The 19,811-nt window shown below is 37.3% G+C and overlaps 1 protein-coding gene across 5 annotated transcripts in view; it reads right to left on the bottom strand.

Moving 5' to 3' along the window:
• The window catches only part of LOC134211680 (hillarin), a 77,003-nt gene that overhangs the window by 29,235 nt on the left and 27,957 nt on the right, over positions 1-19,811 (bottom strand). For all 5 annotated transcript variants that reach the window (XM_062688801.1, XM_062688804.1, XM_062688806.1 and 2 more), the window contains exon 3: positions 4,513-4,657. In XM_062688801.1, the coding sequence (XP_062544785.1) occupies positions 4,513-4,657 (145 nt within the window). The remainder of the gene's footprint in view (positions 1-4,512; positions 4,658-19,811) is intronic.

Genomic DNA, 19,811 nt, shown 5'->3' with positions numbered 1-19,811 from the left:
AATGCGATCTATGAGATGGGAAATAACGCTAATATTTCGGCCGACCGCGCGATCGTTCTGCTGTCCGAAACAAGAGAGATCACGCACTGAACTGATTAATTTTTATTACCGGCCGCGCAATGCAGAACACAATATTTCGGCCGACAGCGCGATCGTTCTGCTGTCCGAAACAAGAGAAATCACGCACTGAACTGATTATTTTTTCATTACCGGCCGCGCAATGCAGAACACAATATTTCGGCCGACAGCGCGATCGTTCTGCTGTCCGAAACAAGAGAAATCACGCACTGAACTGATTATTTTTTCATTACCGGCCGCGCAATGCAGAACACAATACACCCAGGTTTTGTTTACACGGTTTGGTTTTGGTCGTTTAAGACCTTCAGCGTCAATGAAGCAAATGAGTTAACCCCACGAAAAAATCTCAAAAATCAAAGAAAATTCAGGCGGTATTTAAAAAGCTGTGAAAGTTCAGGTTAACCGAGAAATTAATTAATTCCAACCGTGTAAAAAAAAAACCTGGGTGTATTTCGGTCGACCGCGCGATCGTTCTGCTGTCCGAAACAAGCGAGATCACGCACTGAACTGATTAATTTTTATTACCGGCCGCGCAATGCAGAACACAATACTTCGGCCGACCACGCGATCGTTCTACTGTCCGAAACGAGAAAAATCACGCACTGAACTGATTATGGAATAATCAATTTTGAGGATAATAACAAATTTTATTGTGGTTTTCACAGCCAGGGTTGTAAATCTTCGGCAGCACTGGATGAAAGTGATGTTTTTTTATATCATTTTTTTATTTTCTTCCTGCTTTGAAATCAACCTCACATTCCCGGAGAGGCAGAAAAGTAAACAACAGAACTCACATCACCCACAGCGCCGCGAAGATGAAATTTACCACAGCAAAATGTACACATTCACCCAGCAAATTGAAAAAAAATCACCACGCGTTTAAATGGGTCACTCACAGTCATACGGTAAGGCGCGAACTGAGCAGCATGTCAGAGCGACTTGTGAGTGGCTGAATGCGAAATTGAATGGTCGGTGTTGGAAATGATTTTTCGGCTGCACCCAGTTGCACTCACCACGGCGGCGATGAAGGCGACTGCAGATTATACTGAGATCCATGTTTTTCACTGCATTGACTGTGAAATATTTCTACCCTGTTCACAGCTGTTCTAAGGAGCAGGAAGTGAAACCTTTCGCTTGATATATAAAGTCCACCCACATGACTTTTACTTATTTTTTTAAAAAATAGTTGTTCTTATGTATGGCGACAATTGGTACACCCACCCTAGTTATTATTTTATGTGGGGGGCACGCATATTTTTCAACGCGGGTGTCAGGCGGCTGACCCATGCTCGACCAAAATAGTAAAATTTAGCTAGAATATATTAATTTTGTTTGATTGTTTTATTTTTATTTTTATTTTTTGCCATCGAATGATTAGGAGCTTATTTTCAGCATCACATAATGCAAGAGGGGGTTAAACTCTGTCTGCACTGTCGTGTGGAGCATGGTTGTCCCGTGTCGTTTATGGCGATGTCGTTCCCGCATCTATGACGCCTTTGCTTGAACAAATCATTTTTATCAGAAAACGGATTTCAATCATTTCCCTTCTACCATAAGTATAAATCATCTGAAAAGTTTCTAAGCTATAACAAACTCTATCGTAGCGATCCCGAACTGTCTGAACATCTATCATGTACATAAATACAACCGTTTCTATCTCTACAAACAATTCTCTAAGAAATAAGTTCCATAGCAGTCGCTAGAGCCGGAAGCGGTCATCAAGTCACTCCACACTCTCCTCCTCTTTCTTTTATTCTCTCACAAGTTTACTACCCTGAAACTGAACTGTTTCGGACCCCTTATCGGTCTGAAGCAAAGGACGGGTCGCTCGAGCCTACCAGCCAGTGGATGGAAAGGTGCGTTGTGATAAAGAGTCTATCACAAGCCTCGGATAACCTGGAATAAGTTTTTCACGAGTCGAGTTCTCATTGATTTCATGAGTTCTATATATTAATCGTCTCGTTAAAAATTTAAGCCAGCAGTGTAAACGTATTGCCTAGTGTCATACAACGTAGATTGGCCACGGCCCGGGGATACGTTAAGTATAACAAGAATAACAAGAATTTTCTGGGGAGGTTGCCTCTTATTCCAACCGAGGATTCTCTCTATTCAGATGTGGCTCGTTTGAGGTGTTCTGGTTCAAGTTTTCACGTGGTGAAAACAATCGCAAATATTGCTTCGTTGCCTGCGGAAACCGCCTCTGTTCACCCTAATCATTTTATTTGCTAGACCTTACGGTCTAAAGACATTAAATTTTCCCTGATCAGCCTATTCGTCTCCCGCTCAATCTCTTTAGGAAAAACATTACCCTCCCCTGAAGGGTCTCACAAAATCGGGCAACCTCCAAAAGGGTAAATGGTCTCCTCCGGGAGTGGCGCTTAAGCCATTTCCACTGAATAACGGGAAACATGATAGGCTATCAGATCAGGTTTCACCTTTTGGAAAAACGCTTCAAAGCCTCTTGGAAGGGGGCTTCCGAACCTCTGGGAAGCAGATTTCCGAGCCTCTTGGAAGCAGTTTTCCTAGCTTCTTTGAAGCTGGTTTCCGAGCTTCTTGGGAGCAGGTTTGAAGAGGGCTTCAAAGCCTCATAAAAAGAGCTTCCAAGCCTGTTGAAAGGATGTTTAAGAGTCTCTTGAAAAGGGGCTTCGATGCCTCTTTAAAGGCAGCTTCTAAGCCTCTTTCAATCAGACCGCATCGTGCTTTCGTGCTGTGCGGTTCTTTTCTCTCTTTGCGGAAGGAAGTTTTTAATACTGTACACCGGGGCAAATTGAAATGCGGGGTAAGTTGAAACGGAAGCTGTAATTCAGATAGGAAAAGACCGAATGCTCTGATAATTTTTTTCAACAAACTACTCGCCTAAACGCACCATCTGACTGCCATTCCCGAAAGATAGCAAAGAGCAAATAGTTTAAGGATAAATGTCGGGCTTTCTAGGGGAACTGCTCCTTGGATTCATCATGTACCCAAATCAATACCATCCGAAAACAAAGAATTGGTGTGCAAATTGTTTTATTTCTCATTTTTGTGATTTTTTTCAGCAGTGAGTACGTCGAATAACAACAAAACACAACACAAATTGAGCCTAAATTTCCTGTTTTGCGAATGTTATTGATATAGGAGCATGTTATTAATAATGGAACAGATATCCTATATATCCGATAAATTGCAAATTTTCACTACTCCTAATTGTTCATTTATTTTCAATCCTTAAGGTTGTGAACTACTTAAAGAATTTAAATTCACGTGAATGAAGTTTCTTCTTTTTCTTCAATGGCTTTATGTTACAACTGGAACTTGTCCTGCTTTTCAACTTAGTGTTCTATAAGCATTTCCTCAGTTATTAATTGAAAGTTTTTCTATGCCCGCCATTGCATGAATCTTGTGTGGCAACTACAATGGATACACTATGCCCAGGATGTCGAGAATGTTTCCAATCCGAAAACATTCTAGACCTGACCGAGAATCGAACTCGCCATCTCCGGATTGGCAATCCTACGCCTTTTCTCGCAAGGCTACCAAAGACCCCGTTTACATACAATAATAAAGTTCACATAAATCAAATTTGATATACTACCAAACACAAGTAGCGCACAAATCGTAACTGCAGCAAACAAAAAACTTTAATAATTCAGTAGGTGTTTAGAATTGTTAGCATCTTTTCTATAGAAATTACACAGGCTTAAACGTAAACTAACTAGTTGTATATATCTTTCCTTAGAAAGTAACGCACACTCTTCAGAGGAGATATTTGTTGGGTTTGGAAGTCGATCCCTGTCGGTTTGATTGTTCCAGCGCTTGGAAAATAGTTCCCAGATTCCGACTTGTGTCCATGAATGTTTGTAACAACATTTGCAAATTTTAAAGCAAATTAAAAAAAAGTATTTGCTTACCCTAATCTCTATGAATTTGATTTTCTATGCTTGTCCCACTGTCCCAGCTATACAAAATAATTGAGATTTGTTAAGTTCGATGTGCAAACTAGAAATATTATTCCGGTTGATTCATAATATCGTCTTTCACGTAATTCATCATTGCACTATTTCCAAGATTAAGGAGATTAAATAATTTAAAATTGTTTTTGTTTGATGATTAATGAACAGTAGCAAAACGAAAACAAATGCCTACGGAGAAAAAAAGCTTTTGTCAGTCATGCCCATTGATCCATGAGAGAAGGTAAACAACCGTGTGTTTGTAAAACAACCAGCTACAACGCATAGCTTCTCTTTTCATAATTTCAAACATGAATGCACATGGAGAACTTGTGGTTGGTAACGGATATGGTACACCATTATAAAGTTTTTGCGATAAGCAAGTAGACAAAATCACAAGAAAAAAACAGACGGTAGTCAGTATGCTTTCATTTTCATATTGATTTCTTGACTGAGCGCAGATAATCGTGCATTTATCGTGATCAATGAATGGTTATAAACCTACCATCGATGCTGTCGTTTCGATGACCTCTGATTTGCTCGTTGACGTAGTTTGTGCTCTTAGGTACGTTAAGTGCCTGTCTGATACCGACAGATGTTTGATCGAAATGTCCAGGCCCACTCTTTGGCACATGTGAACAGCAGTACACCTGTAAATACGGAAAACGATTGTTATTGGAGCCTCGTAAAAAAATTTAAAAAAAAATCGACTGTTTTGGAATATAGATGAGAATAGTAATTGAATGTAAAATTAAATTCCACAATCGTCAGCCTCTAGTACTTCTTGCTAGTAGTGTGCGAGGGTCAAAGTTATTTGGTTGAAATACGACCGGGGTGATACTAAGGTTGTTGCCCTAGTAGATCTTCTCCCTATCAGTATTTTTAGTAAACCAAAATAATAGGTAAGTACTACCTCATTGAAATTGAAAAATATTCCTGGATGAATAATACAATTAATTCAAGAAATAGACTTTCAGCAAATTTGTATTCACAGATAAGTGCATAAATTTGCTGATTGTATTCTTATATTCGCTGCTATCAAAATTGAACAGTTATACAATCAAACTTTGTCCTAAATATCTAACACGCTAAGTAAATTGATTTTAAATCCGAACAACACCTAGATCGCATTGAATTGGATAATTTCAACAAGTTACCATGAACTGGAAACGTATTGGAAAACTAGTGTTTGGAATATGTGTTCGTTCAAAATGGTCAATGGTAGGGGAATGGTTCGGCACTTCATCTTATAACTCCCATTTCCATCCTATCAAAAACAAATCAATGAAAAGGAATTTGATTTTTTCTTATTTGTGTGATTTTTTTTTCAGCAATGAGCACGCATGTTAGCAAAAACAAGCGACGAGGTTGGTGCAGTATTTCTTTGTTTTGCGATGAGATGAATATATGTTCAGTGAGATGGAATACGGAACAGTTCTCCTACTTTTCATCCAGGCCTAGTTGGAACCATGTCCAAATCCTCAATAGCTACGATTAGCTGCATGTAGGGGAATTGTGGAGGTATGGCCGTTTTTCGGAAAAATATCCATACTGTCGGATCGATGTTTTTATTGTCAGAATATCGATGCCGAAAAATATCGGCGTTGAAACATCGATATTCCGATATATCGATACGTCCGAAAAATTTAAAGCACGAACAAAAAAAACTAGGTTTTCTATTTCGTATCATCGAATTACACGCTGCTTTAACGGATTGTATCTAATGTTTGCTATATTTTCCACACTTTTTTGCATTACGGATAATTTCTCGTAAATTAAAAACATCGAAAACATAAAAAAAACGATACAAAATATCGATTTATCGGAGCGAAAATATCGAATCCCGATATATCGTATCAGTATCGCCCATTCCTAGTGGGTAAAACCGAAACTACTTCAAATCCTCTACTTCAAGTGCTTATCTGACATAACTTTGAAACACTTTGAATACTAATGGTTTTTTGTATTTTTTTTTCGTTTTGTAATTGATGAAAACGCGTAGTAGTCAAAATAAACATATAAACTAAATTTAAAATTTTCTAAAATTGTTGTGTCGGTGTACTCGTGTATTCTCATTCAAAATCAAGCATCGTTTATACGGATGTTAATGGTTATTCTTTTTATTGAAATTTAATATAATATGGATCAATTACAGCATGTGTTTCGAAACAATACAGCCCTAAACCTTTTTAAGCAGCTTCAAACATTTTTCAAAACTATCGCTAGAGGCGCACACGTAGAACTATGGCTTTGAATTGGGTCAATAAAACACTTTATGCTCGTTTTTTTGACAGTATCTATGACGACATAAAATAATCCAAAAGGTTTAAGCATGGTGAACTGGGAGGTCATTCTGCAGTTTTGAATCAAATTCAGTACATACGAATCCATTTAGGGCTTTTCCGTATATTGTTTCTAAGGTTGGCTAAACGACATTCTGTAACACTTCCATTATATAACAGAAGCATTAATATTAACGCCATTATCAATAAAAACAAATGGTAGTTTGCCGCACTTGTAAATATTAAATAACTTAACCACTACGACGAGATCAAAAGGTGTATGAAAATATGTTTGACACGGTGTATAAGATTGTTTGATAATACGTTAATGATTTTCTGTATTTAATTCGTATCTGATCCATGATTGAACATCACTTTGTGTATGTTGTGGAAAAATATTAACTCTCGGGTACTTATTCAAAAGGACGTATGTGATTTTGTAAACAAAGATTCAAACGTCGATCTGTCCAATCTGATGACACTCCCACGCAAACCAACACCACCAACAGGTAGCCGAAGGCTTCCCCTACCTGTCTGTGGTGATGGTTTGCGTGGGAGTGCTATCAGATTGGACAAATCGACGTTTGATTCTTTGTTTACAAAATCACATACGTCCTTTTGAATAAGTACCCGAGAACTATTCGATTGTAAACATCCACGTGGAGCTCAGCATTCTTATGTTCTTAATTCAAATTGGGGTAAATCCGACATTGCCCTTTAAATAATGAAATACCTCTGTTTTGTAAGAATCCCCATTCACTAAATCAAGACAAAATTTTCAAAACGACTTATCTGCTTTTGTAAACAAAGATTCAAACGACGATTTGACGAATCTGATAGCTCTCCCACGCAAACCAACACCATCAACAGGTAGCGGAATCCTTCACCTACCTATTGATGGTATGAGTTTGCGTGGGAGAGCTATCAGATTCGTCAAATCGTCGTTTGAGTCTTTGTTTACAAAAGCAGATAAGTCGTTTTGAAAATTTTGTCTTGAAATGTTATTCAACGAAACGAAACGCCGTTAAATACAACTAAATCAGAGAATGAATACATATCAATAACCTCAATGACGTGACATTGGTTCTATGGGATAAGATAAGTCATAAAGGATAATCTAAAATCTGCTCAATCCACTTGCTTTTAGACATATTCAACCCGTTCTCTAGTATTGTTCTTTTGTGCTACTTTTTATTTTCATTTCTTTACTCATTCTACTGCTCCATACATTTATTTAGGTCGCAGTTAATTCTCTATAATATCGATATTTCCGGAAATGGTTCGATGAGTTTAACTTGAAATCAGTATTTCTAGCTCAACATTTGAAAAGGGCATAACGGTATAAATGTACGAGTACATTCAAAGTTAATTGCCTATATGCCGGGTATTAAGCCACCCGGAGTGGAAATTAATTACTATGTCTGAAACTTGATTATGCATATGTACAACATGTGATAGATTTAGTTCGGAAAAGGTATTGGAGGGTAACCGCCCCTTCGGTGGGGTTTGATCCCACGACCCCGAACTAAATCTATCACATGTTGTACATATGCATAATCAAGTTTCAGACATAGTAATTAATTTCCACTCCGGGTGGCTTAATACCCGGCATATAGGCAATTAACTTTGAATGTACTGATCTCGAGTGGCGATCTCTCTTCGCTTGTGTGGTCGTGTTGGGATCTGACGACCAAACTGGCACAACCTCACACAACCCTACTTCATTGAGCGCCGTTGCTGATGAAGCAAGTGTGTAGGAGCCGGACAATACTAAATACTCATCCTACTTGGTTGACATGATGTGTACAAAAATACATTTGAGAGAGTTAGTTCTGAAAATGTATTGCGAGAGATTGGCTGGTACCTGGTGATGGGAATTTGGTTTCATCAGTACCCGCTAAGCTGCGGTGGACGACGGAGGTCCTTCGTAGCTTAGTAGGGAAAGCACCTGTCATGCGAACTGGGGTCGTGGGACCCCACCGAAGGGGCGGTTACCCTCCAATACCTTTTCCGAACTAAATCTATCACATGTTGTACATATGCATAATCAAGTTTCAGACATAGCATAAATGTAATCATTTCGATTTTTCATTTCGCACACAGACAAAAAAAAAACTGGAATGTTTATATTTTGGCTGTTACGCACTTTTTTAAATGTGCAATAGTGCTTGTGAGTTCGTTTATTGTTGTAACATCTCCGTATTATGAGAAGTTTATCAGAAAGTCAAACTAACAATGTACAGTAGACGTTCGATAACTGCAAGTCATTTAACTGCAATGCTTTTTAACTGCAATTCGATAGTTGCAACAGTTTTGCAGTTATCGGACCGCTGAACTTCAAACTGATGTCAAACTCAATGACAGCTGCATTGCGCTGCACATTTAGATGCACTTTTATTGCATCTGACGTTGATTGACAACCGTTTGACGTCTAGAATGCGTTGCAGTTATCGAACGGCATTCGTTAACTGAAAAGTAAACATTTTGCAGTTATCGAACGGCTACTGTAAAAGACTTTACTTTAGGAGTTTTCTCCGTTTGGCGCCGCTTGCAATTATTAGAACGATTCAATATCCCCAGAATTTGTATAAAACCTTTTTTCCGCTTATGGACGTTAGTATGTAGGGGAACTGATCATATTTGTATCTTACTTACACATATTTATCTCATCTCGAAAGAAATAAATACAGCACCAATCAAGCCGCTTCGTTTTGCTGGTATGCGTGCTCATTGGTGAAACAAAATCACAAAAATTAGAAATAGAACAAATTTCCTTTTTATTGCTTTAATAACTGACCATGGGAACTATAAGATGAAGTCTTGGAACAGTAACCTCATATAACCGCATGCGGTAATAATTTTAAATATATAATTTTTTATTCAACCATCGTTTATGAATGACCCCTGAACATGATTTTGAAACAATTATATTGTAACTAGTCATGCAACAGCTCGTCATCAGACTAAGCCTTTTTCTATCTCAGGCGATCAAATGTAAATGAGTGGGCTCTTGTATCAATCTATATACATATCTTCTTCTTCTTCTTCTATATACATAAAAATGAATTTCTGTCTGTCTGACCCTTATAGACTCGGAAACTACTGAACCGATCGGCGTGAAAATTTGTATGCAGAGGTTTTTGGGGCCGGGGAAGGTTCTTAAGATGGTTCGAGCCCCTTCCCCCCTTTGGAAAGGAGGGCTCCCATTTGTATGGGAGCATAGATTTCTGCATAACTCGAGAACTAATCAGAGAATAAATCAATTTTAGGCGAAACGAAGTTTGTCGGGTCGGCTAGTTTCACATAAAAAGCAGTCAATAAAGGATGTTTTGGATGCCTTGTTTTGAAATTAAAATTTCTAACCTATTTGATTGAAATTAAAATTTCATACTTATTTGATTGAATATGCAAACTATAGTTTACAACATGTTTGCTGCATTAAATTATTTTAACTTAAAAAGCTATTCGCTGTTTCAATGGAACTTTCAAATTCAAACTTTATTTTGGCCTACCGGTGGTAAACAGGAAGGGTGAGCTTTTTAATACGCTAGCGTGTAGATCAGTCGTGATTCTTATGTTATGGGACATAATAGTGGTAAGTGGCAGTTCAGAGACTTGTACCATCGTTAAGGACCTTGTTTGAACCCTTTTATTACGATAGCCAATCAGAACCATGTCAGGGAACCGCCAATGCACGCACCGATTTAGGAAAATTTCTCGGTCGAAGTCTGCCATTGATCCTCTTATTATAGGGCCATAACTTCCAAAGAAGAGGGGCCGTGCCCCAATTACTAATGAGAGGTTTCCCACGAAAAAAAAGCGTTCCCGAATTTGCGAAGGAACAAAAACACACCGTGACAAGAGTCATGGAATCGAGAACATCAGTTATGTTTTTCAGAACTTTTCACAAAACGTGACTGTTCTCCAATCCGAAATTCACCGTGATCTTGTTAGTTCACGAATTAATAAACGTTTTTTTGCGTGCCTTCTCGGTTTGACAAAGGGCGGATTTGCCGTCGTCGGTCATGTCTGAAGGAAGCACCTGTTATCAAGAACCAGCCCCACAATCCAGCCCGTTACAAGCCGCCATCCTTGGTATCAGGACGACTTCCAGCTGCACTGTTATCTAGTTAGCAAATTTATTCGTGACCCGTCTGCGAGCACTCGCCGAGGTACCGCAGATTACAGTGACCCAAAACACCAACAACCGAAAAACACTGTGAAATTTGCAGATTAAAGTTTTTTTTAATATTTGAGCGCTATTTGTGCCCGCGAAGACTCTGCGGTTGCCAGGTAGAGCGCCGACCCTGCGATACTGAATTGTTGCCGGGTAAACTTTTACAAAAAACTACTTTTTGAAATTCCAATTTTTCCATTCCGAGAGCAACAAGTAGGGGGAAAGACGGCTTTGGCAGGTTTTGTTCTATTATTAAAAGGGGGTTTTTGTCGACCAAATTTTATGAAATTTGGCCACAACATACTTTGATATGCAAAGAATTGTTTAGACCAAATTTGAGCATAATCAGTTATAAAAAAAACCCCACTGACAATAATAGAACAAAACCTGCCAAAGCCGTCATTCCCCCTAGATCAAAATATATTCGGCTCGGATGTTTGTTAACTCTCTTGTAAGAATAAAATGTGATTTACATACAAATTAGAACTAAAAATTACTAAAAACGTCGGTGAATTTAGTCTGTTTGTCCGTGTGTATGATTGCATGAGTGCACAAAAGTTAAGTATATTACAATCGATTGTCTACATCTATATCTCGATGTCTCTCCTTTTGTCGATAGTTTCCCGATTCATTGTTACTTTCTACATCTTGTCGTCCTTTCGATGTGTTCTGGTCATTTTTGTTCTGGATTCTCCCTATGCCGATATATTCAAATTTCTGGGCTACTAGACCATCTCAGGGCAATAACGAAACCATTAAAAACAAAAGTTGACATACCTTTCGTTGTCGTTTTTCATAGCCACGAGCATTTTCCGATCTAGTACCCTAGGAATCGTTCAAAAATTACATCCATCGTTTTTCGGCATTTTCAATGTATGTGTGTGTATTTATACAAATTTTGTTGACATACTTTTTGGAACTTATAGCATTACCCGATTTACTCGCAACAAGTTACATTCGACGGAAAATGCAGTCCCATTGTTTGCTATTGAAAATTGACCCGATCGGACATTGCATTTAGGAATTATTGAAAAATCATTGTTTTTTCCCAAGGGTACCTCCTTGAAAAAAAAACAAAATAGGATTTTTTTTTCAGAAGTGATGTATAGTCATTAATGGAAAAACCTGCAAAATGATAAATGAATAAATGAAAAAATGCGATATATTCTTCTAAAGTGCTTTTTTGACCTTTCTTATGTGATTTTTTCAATACATTTTACGATCCACGAGAAAGGCATCATCACCGCTAGGTGTATTAATCTGGTTTTTATATGATAATTCCGTATTGCATGAGCATGATGACCGTGCATTTCGTAGTTGCTATTTCGTGATTGATCATAACAATCGCAATTGCACAGGGAACCAATGGATGGAAGCATGGGGCTTGCTCTTTATCCTCAATGTGCACACTCCGAGAGCTCTAGTATTTTGAATGGAAGGAATTGATGATGCCCACTGCAAGCCGAGAACACCTCTGCACTCGCGATGAGTTCCTGCGGAATTTTATTGGAATCTGGGGCTAAGGTTCTATGCAGAGGTTCGCCTTGGTTAACTTAACGGGTTGCCAATGTGATAGTAGTAATGAAAGGGTGGTATTTTCTGATTAGATGCCGAAACGAGCTTATCGCCAGTGTTGAGAAACTCACTCATATGAGTAAAAATTCCTCACTCATTGCTCATTTTTTCCGTGAGTACTCACGCGTGAGTTACTCACGACCTGTGAGTACTCACAAGTGAGCAAACGTGGTTTTGCTCACTCACGAGTGAGGAATTTTTGCTCATATGAGTAATCCAATAAGATTTGTTTTTGTTTCTTCCACAATGTAGATGTCAAGTTTTGGCCAAATCTGGTAGTTGTCAAGAAGTACGTAAAAATTTGTGGCATGAATTTATGAAAAAAAAGCTAAAGAATTTGTCAAATTATACGAATAAGAAATTGCTAATATATTGGGAATTACTATCACGTGTTAATTAATTGCATAATAATAAATTTCGAAATGTAGTGCAGGATTGTTACGGCTGCGCGGATTTGGCGCATATGGCGCGGCTTAAGCTTCGGGTGAAAATTAAATAAATAAAATTATGGATCTAAAATAATTGAGAATAAATGTGTTGAAGTTAATATTGAGATATACATAATTTACGTATGAAATCAATGTTTATACATGTTTGCCTTTTTCGTACAGCGATATATTCACTTCAAAGACGATTTTTAATAAGAAGGCCCCGAGACTCATTGTGGTTAATACCAATTGACGAATATAGATGATGGTTGTGTGCTCGTGTTTTTGTGCATATGCGTGTGCTTGTTTGTGCGTGTGTGCGTAGGTTTGAGTTTGCGTGTGTTTGAGTGTGCGCGCGTGTGTGTTTGTGTGTGCGCGTGTTTGGGTATGTTTGTGTGTGCGTGCATGTGTGTTTGTGTTTGCGCGCGTGTGTATTTGTGTGTGCCGTGTGTGTGTTTGTTTGTGCGCGTATGTGTTTATGCACGTACGCTTGAATGTTTATTATATTGCTTAAACTCTATGCAAGTTTGTCTTTCAATTCATAATCTAGACAAATTACATAATTTATTGTTGTAGGGGAAAAGATGGCTTAGGCATTAAATTTTAACTAAAAAATTTAATAATAATAAGATAAAAAACATGCAATACAGTCACCATATCTTCGAAGCGAAGGGTTGTCATACTAATGGCGATTTGTTCAGATTCATTCCACTTCATTTTGGTACAAGTGTGCATAGAGCGGCAAATTAGAATGGTATCAAGAATACTAAATTACCAATATAGTCCATTATGGCGCAATGGTGTCACAAAAGGTAAGAAAAGTAGTAAAGAGATATTCCGAGAGGTGTCTCAACGTAAGATGTAATATGCAATCGACCATGTCGAAATAAGGTAGTTGTAGGTAGGTAGGTAGGTAGGTAGGCTCTTATATCAATAACATTTGCAAATTGAACAATTAATTTGTGTCGTTTTAAGGTTAATTTGTGTCGTTTTAAGCACTGCTGAAAAAATCTCAAAAATTCTTTGTTACTAATTTGGGTGCAAGGAACGAATTCAAGGAGTGGTAATCCTAATATGCTAGAAATGGTGTTTTGATTTCTGAGTTTGGAAATAAAGTTTTGAAAATGTAATTCAAATACATAGTTGACAACTGTTAAATTTGTGTAATTTTTCAATTAATGCACCCCTTGACTTTCGCTTCTGGGCCTTTTGAGACGCAAGATGCTGTCCATTGCGTAATGTGGAGAGATTCACGAAGTGAACTATATTGTTAATCTACTGTACATATCTGATGATTAAAAATCCTTTTTATATAACGCACTTCAAGTGAAAATAGTCACAATTTTAGTGATAAAAAATGACATCTCACGTGTATTTGACACTAATTCAGTTCTGGGTCGTGCGGATTTAAGTTCATGCCGCGTAAATGACGCGGATCTGGTTTTGGCCGGCGTGGAAAATATTTCAAGGTCCCCGTAACAATCCTGAATGAATATATAAAAAATATTATACGAGGTTACCGCTCCATGAATTCATAAATTGATGCGAATGTTATTGATATAGGAGCATGGTATTAAGAATGAAACGATTACTAAATAAAGGCATTTATTTGTTGTTTACAACAATTTTATTCATTAAATAAGGTGGTTTGAAGTATTATCTTTATTTATTATATTTACTTTTAGCCATATTTTTAAACCCTTATACCGTAAAAATAATAAATTAACGATTTTCTACTATTCGAAAAATATTGTAGAAATGATCAATTAAGAGTTGAAATACATATACATATCTTTATACGAAAATACATTGACAAAACTAGAGAATATACAGATCTCATATGTTTTGAATTAACACATTAAAGGGAAGATCCATTAATTACGTAACGCCAAAATTGGGCATTTTCAACCCCCCCCCCTTCCCCCTATGTCACACTTTTTGTATGAAACATCTTAAAATGTTGTATGGATCGTCACACTTCGACCAGCCCCTCCCCCTCAAGCGTTACGTAATGTGTGGATGCTCCATACTGTTAAATTTAGCCAGCTTCGAAAATGATTTTGGTCTTGTTTGTAAAAGTGCTAATCAGTAAAATCCGGCATCTTTAGTTCTCATGCTGCACTGCACGAACAGGTATAAAATAATAATATACTTACGGCATGATACGATCATGTAGTTCGAATTTGACTCATTTATAATGAATATTTATTTAATAAAATACTTGATATACAACATTTTAGAGTAAAAACAATTGGCTATACAATCACATATTAAAACTCGGCTTCTGAAAAAATGAGTAAAACTTGAACCACAGACAAAAAAAACATATTACATTGAACATTCATTCATCAAATCCATCTTCGTTCAAACACTAACGACATCTGTTGATTTCAGCTAGCTGGGCTAACCACGAACTAGGTAGCGGTAGTGAGCAAACGTCAAAATAGAGTAAATTCGATGCACACGCCACGAGTGATCGATTGGCCAACTAATGATTATTTGAATTGACCAGTAAATCAGTGAACGATGGAAATTTGTCGAGTGTTATGTCTGTTTGTCTGTGCTTGAACTAAATGATCGAACCACGTCTGGTGGTAAAGAAATTTATTGGAAAATTTAAATAATATTGAAGGCTTTGACTATAACGCATGTCCCTTCTAGCTATTTTTATATTCGTAGTCTACGCACCCCAAACACAAACACGCACCAAAATACAAACACACAACTAAACACAAACACGCACCCAAAACATGAACACGCAACTAAACACAAACACGCACCTAAATACAAACACGCGCCTAAATACAAACACGCAACTACACACTAACACGCAACTACACACAAACACGCACCTAAAACATAAACACACAACTCAACACAAACACACACCCAAAACATAAACACATACACGCACCAAAATACAAACACGCAACTAAACACAAACGCGCACCCAAAACATAAACACGCAACTAAACACAAGCACGCACCTAAACACAAACACGCACCCAAAACATAAACACAAAACTAAACACAAACACGCAACTAAAGACAAGCACGCACCTAAATACAAACACGCACCAAAATACAAACACGCACCTAAGCACAAACACGCACCCAAAACATAAACACACAACTAAACACAAACACGCACCTCAACACAAACCTGTACACGTATATTTCATGATCTTCAATTGACACGCACCTAAAACATAAACACACAACTCAACACAAACACACACCCAAAACATAAACACAAAGACGCACCAACATACAAACACGCAACTAAACACAAACGCGCACCCAAAACATAAACACGCAACTAAACACAAACACGCACCCAAAAAATAAACACAAACTAAACACAAACACGCTTCAAAATACAAACACGCAACTAAACACATCTAAATACAAACACGCGCCTAAATAGAAACACGCACCTAAAACACAAACACGCACCCAAAACATGAACACGCAAATAAACACAAACACGCATCTAAATACAAACACGCAACTAAACACAAACACGCTCCTCAACACAAACATGTACACGTGTATTTCATGATCTTTAATTGACTTAGGAAATTTGTATTTTCAATTATTGCTAACCTTACAGTATATTTTTTAATACACCTCACTTACTCACCAAAAAAATCGAATGAGTAATTTTACTCACTCAGGCGTGAGTTTACTCACGCGTGAGTGCTCACCATACCTGTGAGTACTCACGCGTGAGTAGAACTGGTTCAACTCATATGAGTGAGTGAGTGAGGATGGAACGAACCATGCTCACTCATTTCCCAACACTGGATGTCCACTGCAAGCCGAGAACACCTCTGCACTCGCGATGAGTTCCTGCGGAATTTTATTGGAATCTGGGGCTAAGGTTCTATGCAGAGGTTCGCCTTGGTTAACTGAACGGGTTGCCAATGTGATAGTAGTAATGAAAGGGTGGTATTTTCAGATTAGATGCCGAAACGAGCTTTTCGCCAGTGTTGAGAAACTCACTCATATGAGTAAAAATTCCTCACTCATTGCTCATTTTTCCGTGAGTACTCACGCGTGAGTTACTCACGACCTGTGAGTACTCACAAGTGAGCAAACGTGGTTTTGCTCACTCACGAGTGAGGAATTTTTGCTCATATGAGTAATCCAATAAGATTTGTTTTGTTTCTTCCACAATGTAGATGTCAAGTTTTGGCCAATTCTGGTAGTTGTCAAGAAGTACGTAAAAATTTGTGGCATGAATTTATGAAAAAAGCTAAAGAATTTGTCAAATTATACGAATAAGAAATTGCTAATATATTGGGAATTACTATCACGTGTTAATTAATTGCATAATAATAAATTTCGAAATGTAGTGCAGGATTGTTACGGCTGCGCGGATTTGGCGCATATGGCGCGGCTTAAGCTTCAGGTGAAAATTAAATAAATAAAATTATGGATCTAAAATAATTGAGAATAAATGTGTTGAAGTTAATATTGAGATATACATAATTTACGTATGAAATCAATGTTTATACATGTTTGCCTTTTTCGTACAGCGATATATTCACTTCAAAGGCGATTTTTAATAGAAAGCCCCGAGACTCATTATGGTTAATACCAATTGACGAATATAGATGATGGTTGTGTGCGCGTGTTTTTGTGCATATGGGTGTGCTTGTTTGTGCCTGTGTGCGTAGGTTTGAGTTTGCGTGTGTTTGTGTGTGCGTGTGTTTGTGTGTGCGTGCATGTGTGTTTGTGTTTGCGCTCGTGTGTATTTGTGTGTGCCGCGTGTATTTTTGTTTGTGCGCGTATGTGTTTATGCACGTGCGCTTGAATGTTTATTATATTGCTTAAACTCTATGCAAGTTTGTCTTTCAATTCATAATCTAGACAAATTACATAATTTATTGTTGTAGGGGAAAAGATGGCTTAGGCATTAAATTTTAACTAAAAAATTTAATAACAATAAGATAAAAAACATGCAATACAGTCACCATATCTTCGAAGCGAAGGGTTGTCATACTAATGGCGATTTGTTCAGATTCATTCCACTTCATTTTGGTACAAGTGTGCATAGAGCGGCAAATTAGAATGGTATCAAGAATACTAAATTACCAATATAGTCCATTATGGCGCTATGGTGTCACAAAAGGTAAGAAAAGTAGTAAAGGGACATTCCGAGAGGTGTCTCAACGTAAGATGTAATATGCAATCGACCATGTCGAAATAAGGTAGTTGTAGGTAGGTAGGTAGGTAGGCTCTTATATCAATAACATTTGCAAATTGAACAATTAATTTGTGTCGTTTTAAGGTTAATTTGTGTCGTTTTAAGCACTGCTGAAAAAATCTCAAAAATTCTTTGTTACTAATTTGGGTGCAAGGAACGAATTCAAGGAGTGGTAATCCTAATATGCTAGAAATCGTGTTTTGATTTCTGAGTTTGGAAATAAAGTTTTGAAAAATGTAATTCAAATACATAGTTGACAACTGTTAAATTTGTGTAATTTCGATTAATGCACCCCTTGACTTTCGCTTTTGGGCCTTTTGAGACGCAAGATGCTGTCCATTGCGTAATGTGGAGAGATTCACGAAGTGAACTATATTGTTAATCTACTATACATATCTGATGGTATTAAAAATCTTTTTTTATATAACGCACTTCAAGTGAAAATAGTCACAATTTTAGTGATAAAAAATGACATCTCACGTGTATTTGACACTAATTCAGTTCTGGGTCGTGCGGATTTAAGTTCATGCCGCGTAAATGACGCGGATCTGGTTTTGGCCGGCGTGGAAAATATTTCAAGGTCCCCGTAACAATCCTGAATGAATATATAAAAAATATTATGCGAGGTGTCCGCTACATGAATTCATAAATTGATGCGAATGTTATTGATATAGGAGCATGGTATTAAGAATGAAACGAATACTAAATAAAGGCATTTATTTGTTGTTTACAACAATTTTATTCATTAAATAAGGTGGTTTGAAGTATTATCTTTATTTATTATATTTACTTTTAGCCATATTTTTAAGCCCCTATACCGTAAAAATAATAAATTAACGATTTTCTACTATTCGAAAAATATTGTAGAAATGATTAATTAAGAGTTGAAATACATATACATATCTTTATACGAAAATACATTGACAAAACTAGAGAATATACAGATCTCATATGTTTTGAATTAACACATTAAAGGGAAGATCCATTAATTACGTAACGCCAAAATTGGGCATTTTCAACCCCCCCCCCTTCCCCCTATGTCACACCTATTGTATGAAACATCTTAAAATGTTGTATGGATCGTCACACTTCGACCACCCCCTCCCCCTCAAGCGTTACGTAATGTGTGGATGCTCCATACTGTTAAATTTAGCCAGCTTCGAAAATGATTTTGGTCTTGTTTGTAAAAGTGCTAATCAGTAAAATCCGGCATCTTTAGTTCTCATGCTGCACTGCACGAACAGGTATAAAATAATAATATACTTACGGCATGATACGATCATTTAGTTCGAATTTGACTCATTTTTAATGAATATTTATTTCATAAAATACTTGATATACAACATTTTAGAATAAAAACAATTGGCTATACAATCACATATTAAAACTCGGCTTCTGAAAAATGAGTAAAACTTGAACCACAGACAAAAAACATATTACATTGAACATTCATTCATCAAATCCATCTTCGTTCAAACACTAACGACATCTGTTGATTTCAGCTAGCTGGGCTAACCACGAACTAGGTAGCGGTAGTGAGCAAACGTCAAAATAGAGTAAATTCGATGCACACGCCACGAGTGATCGATTGGCCAACTAATGATTATTTGAATTGACCAGTAAATCAGTGAACGATGGAAATTTGTCGAGTGTTATGTCTGTTTGTCTGTGCTTGAACTAAATGGTCGAACCACGTCTGGTGGTACGGAAATTTATTGGAAAATTTAAATAATATTGAAGGCTTTGACTATAACGCATGTCCCTTCTAGCTATTTTTATATTCGTAGTCTACGCACCCCAAACACAAACACACACCAAAATACAAACACACAACTAAACACAAACACGCACCAAAAACATGAACACGCAACTAAACACAAACACGCACCTAAATACAAACACGCGCCTGAATAGAAACACGCAACTTAACATAAACACGCAACTGAACACAAACACGCACCCAAAACATTAACACACAACTCAACACAAACACACACCCAAGACATAAACACAAACACGCACCAAAAAACAACCACGCAACTAAACACAAACACGCACCCAAAACATAAACACGCAACTAAACACAAGCACGCACCTAAACACAAACACGCACCCAAAATATAAACACAC

Source organism: Armigeres subalbatus, chromosome 2, assembly GCF_024139115.2.
Source record: "Armigeres subalbatus isolate Guangzhou_Male chromosome 2, GZ_Asu_2, whole genome shotgun sequence".
Classification (NCBI taxonomy): Eukaryota; Metazoa; Arthropoda; class Insecta; order Diptera; family Culicidae; genus Armigeres; species Armigeres subalbatus.
Note: the sequence above shows the minus strand (reverse complement) of the source record. Positions and strands in the feature narration are given on the sequence as shown.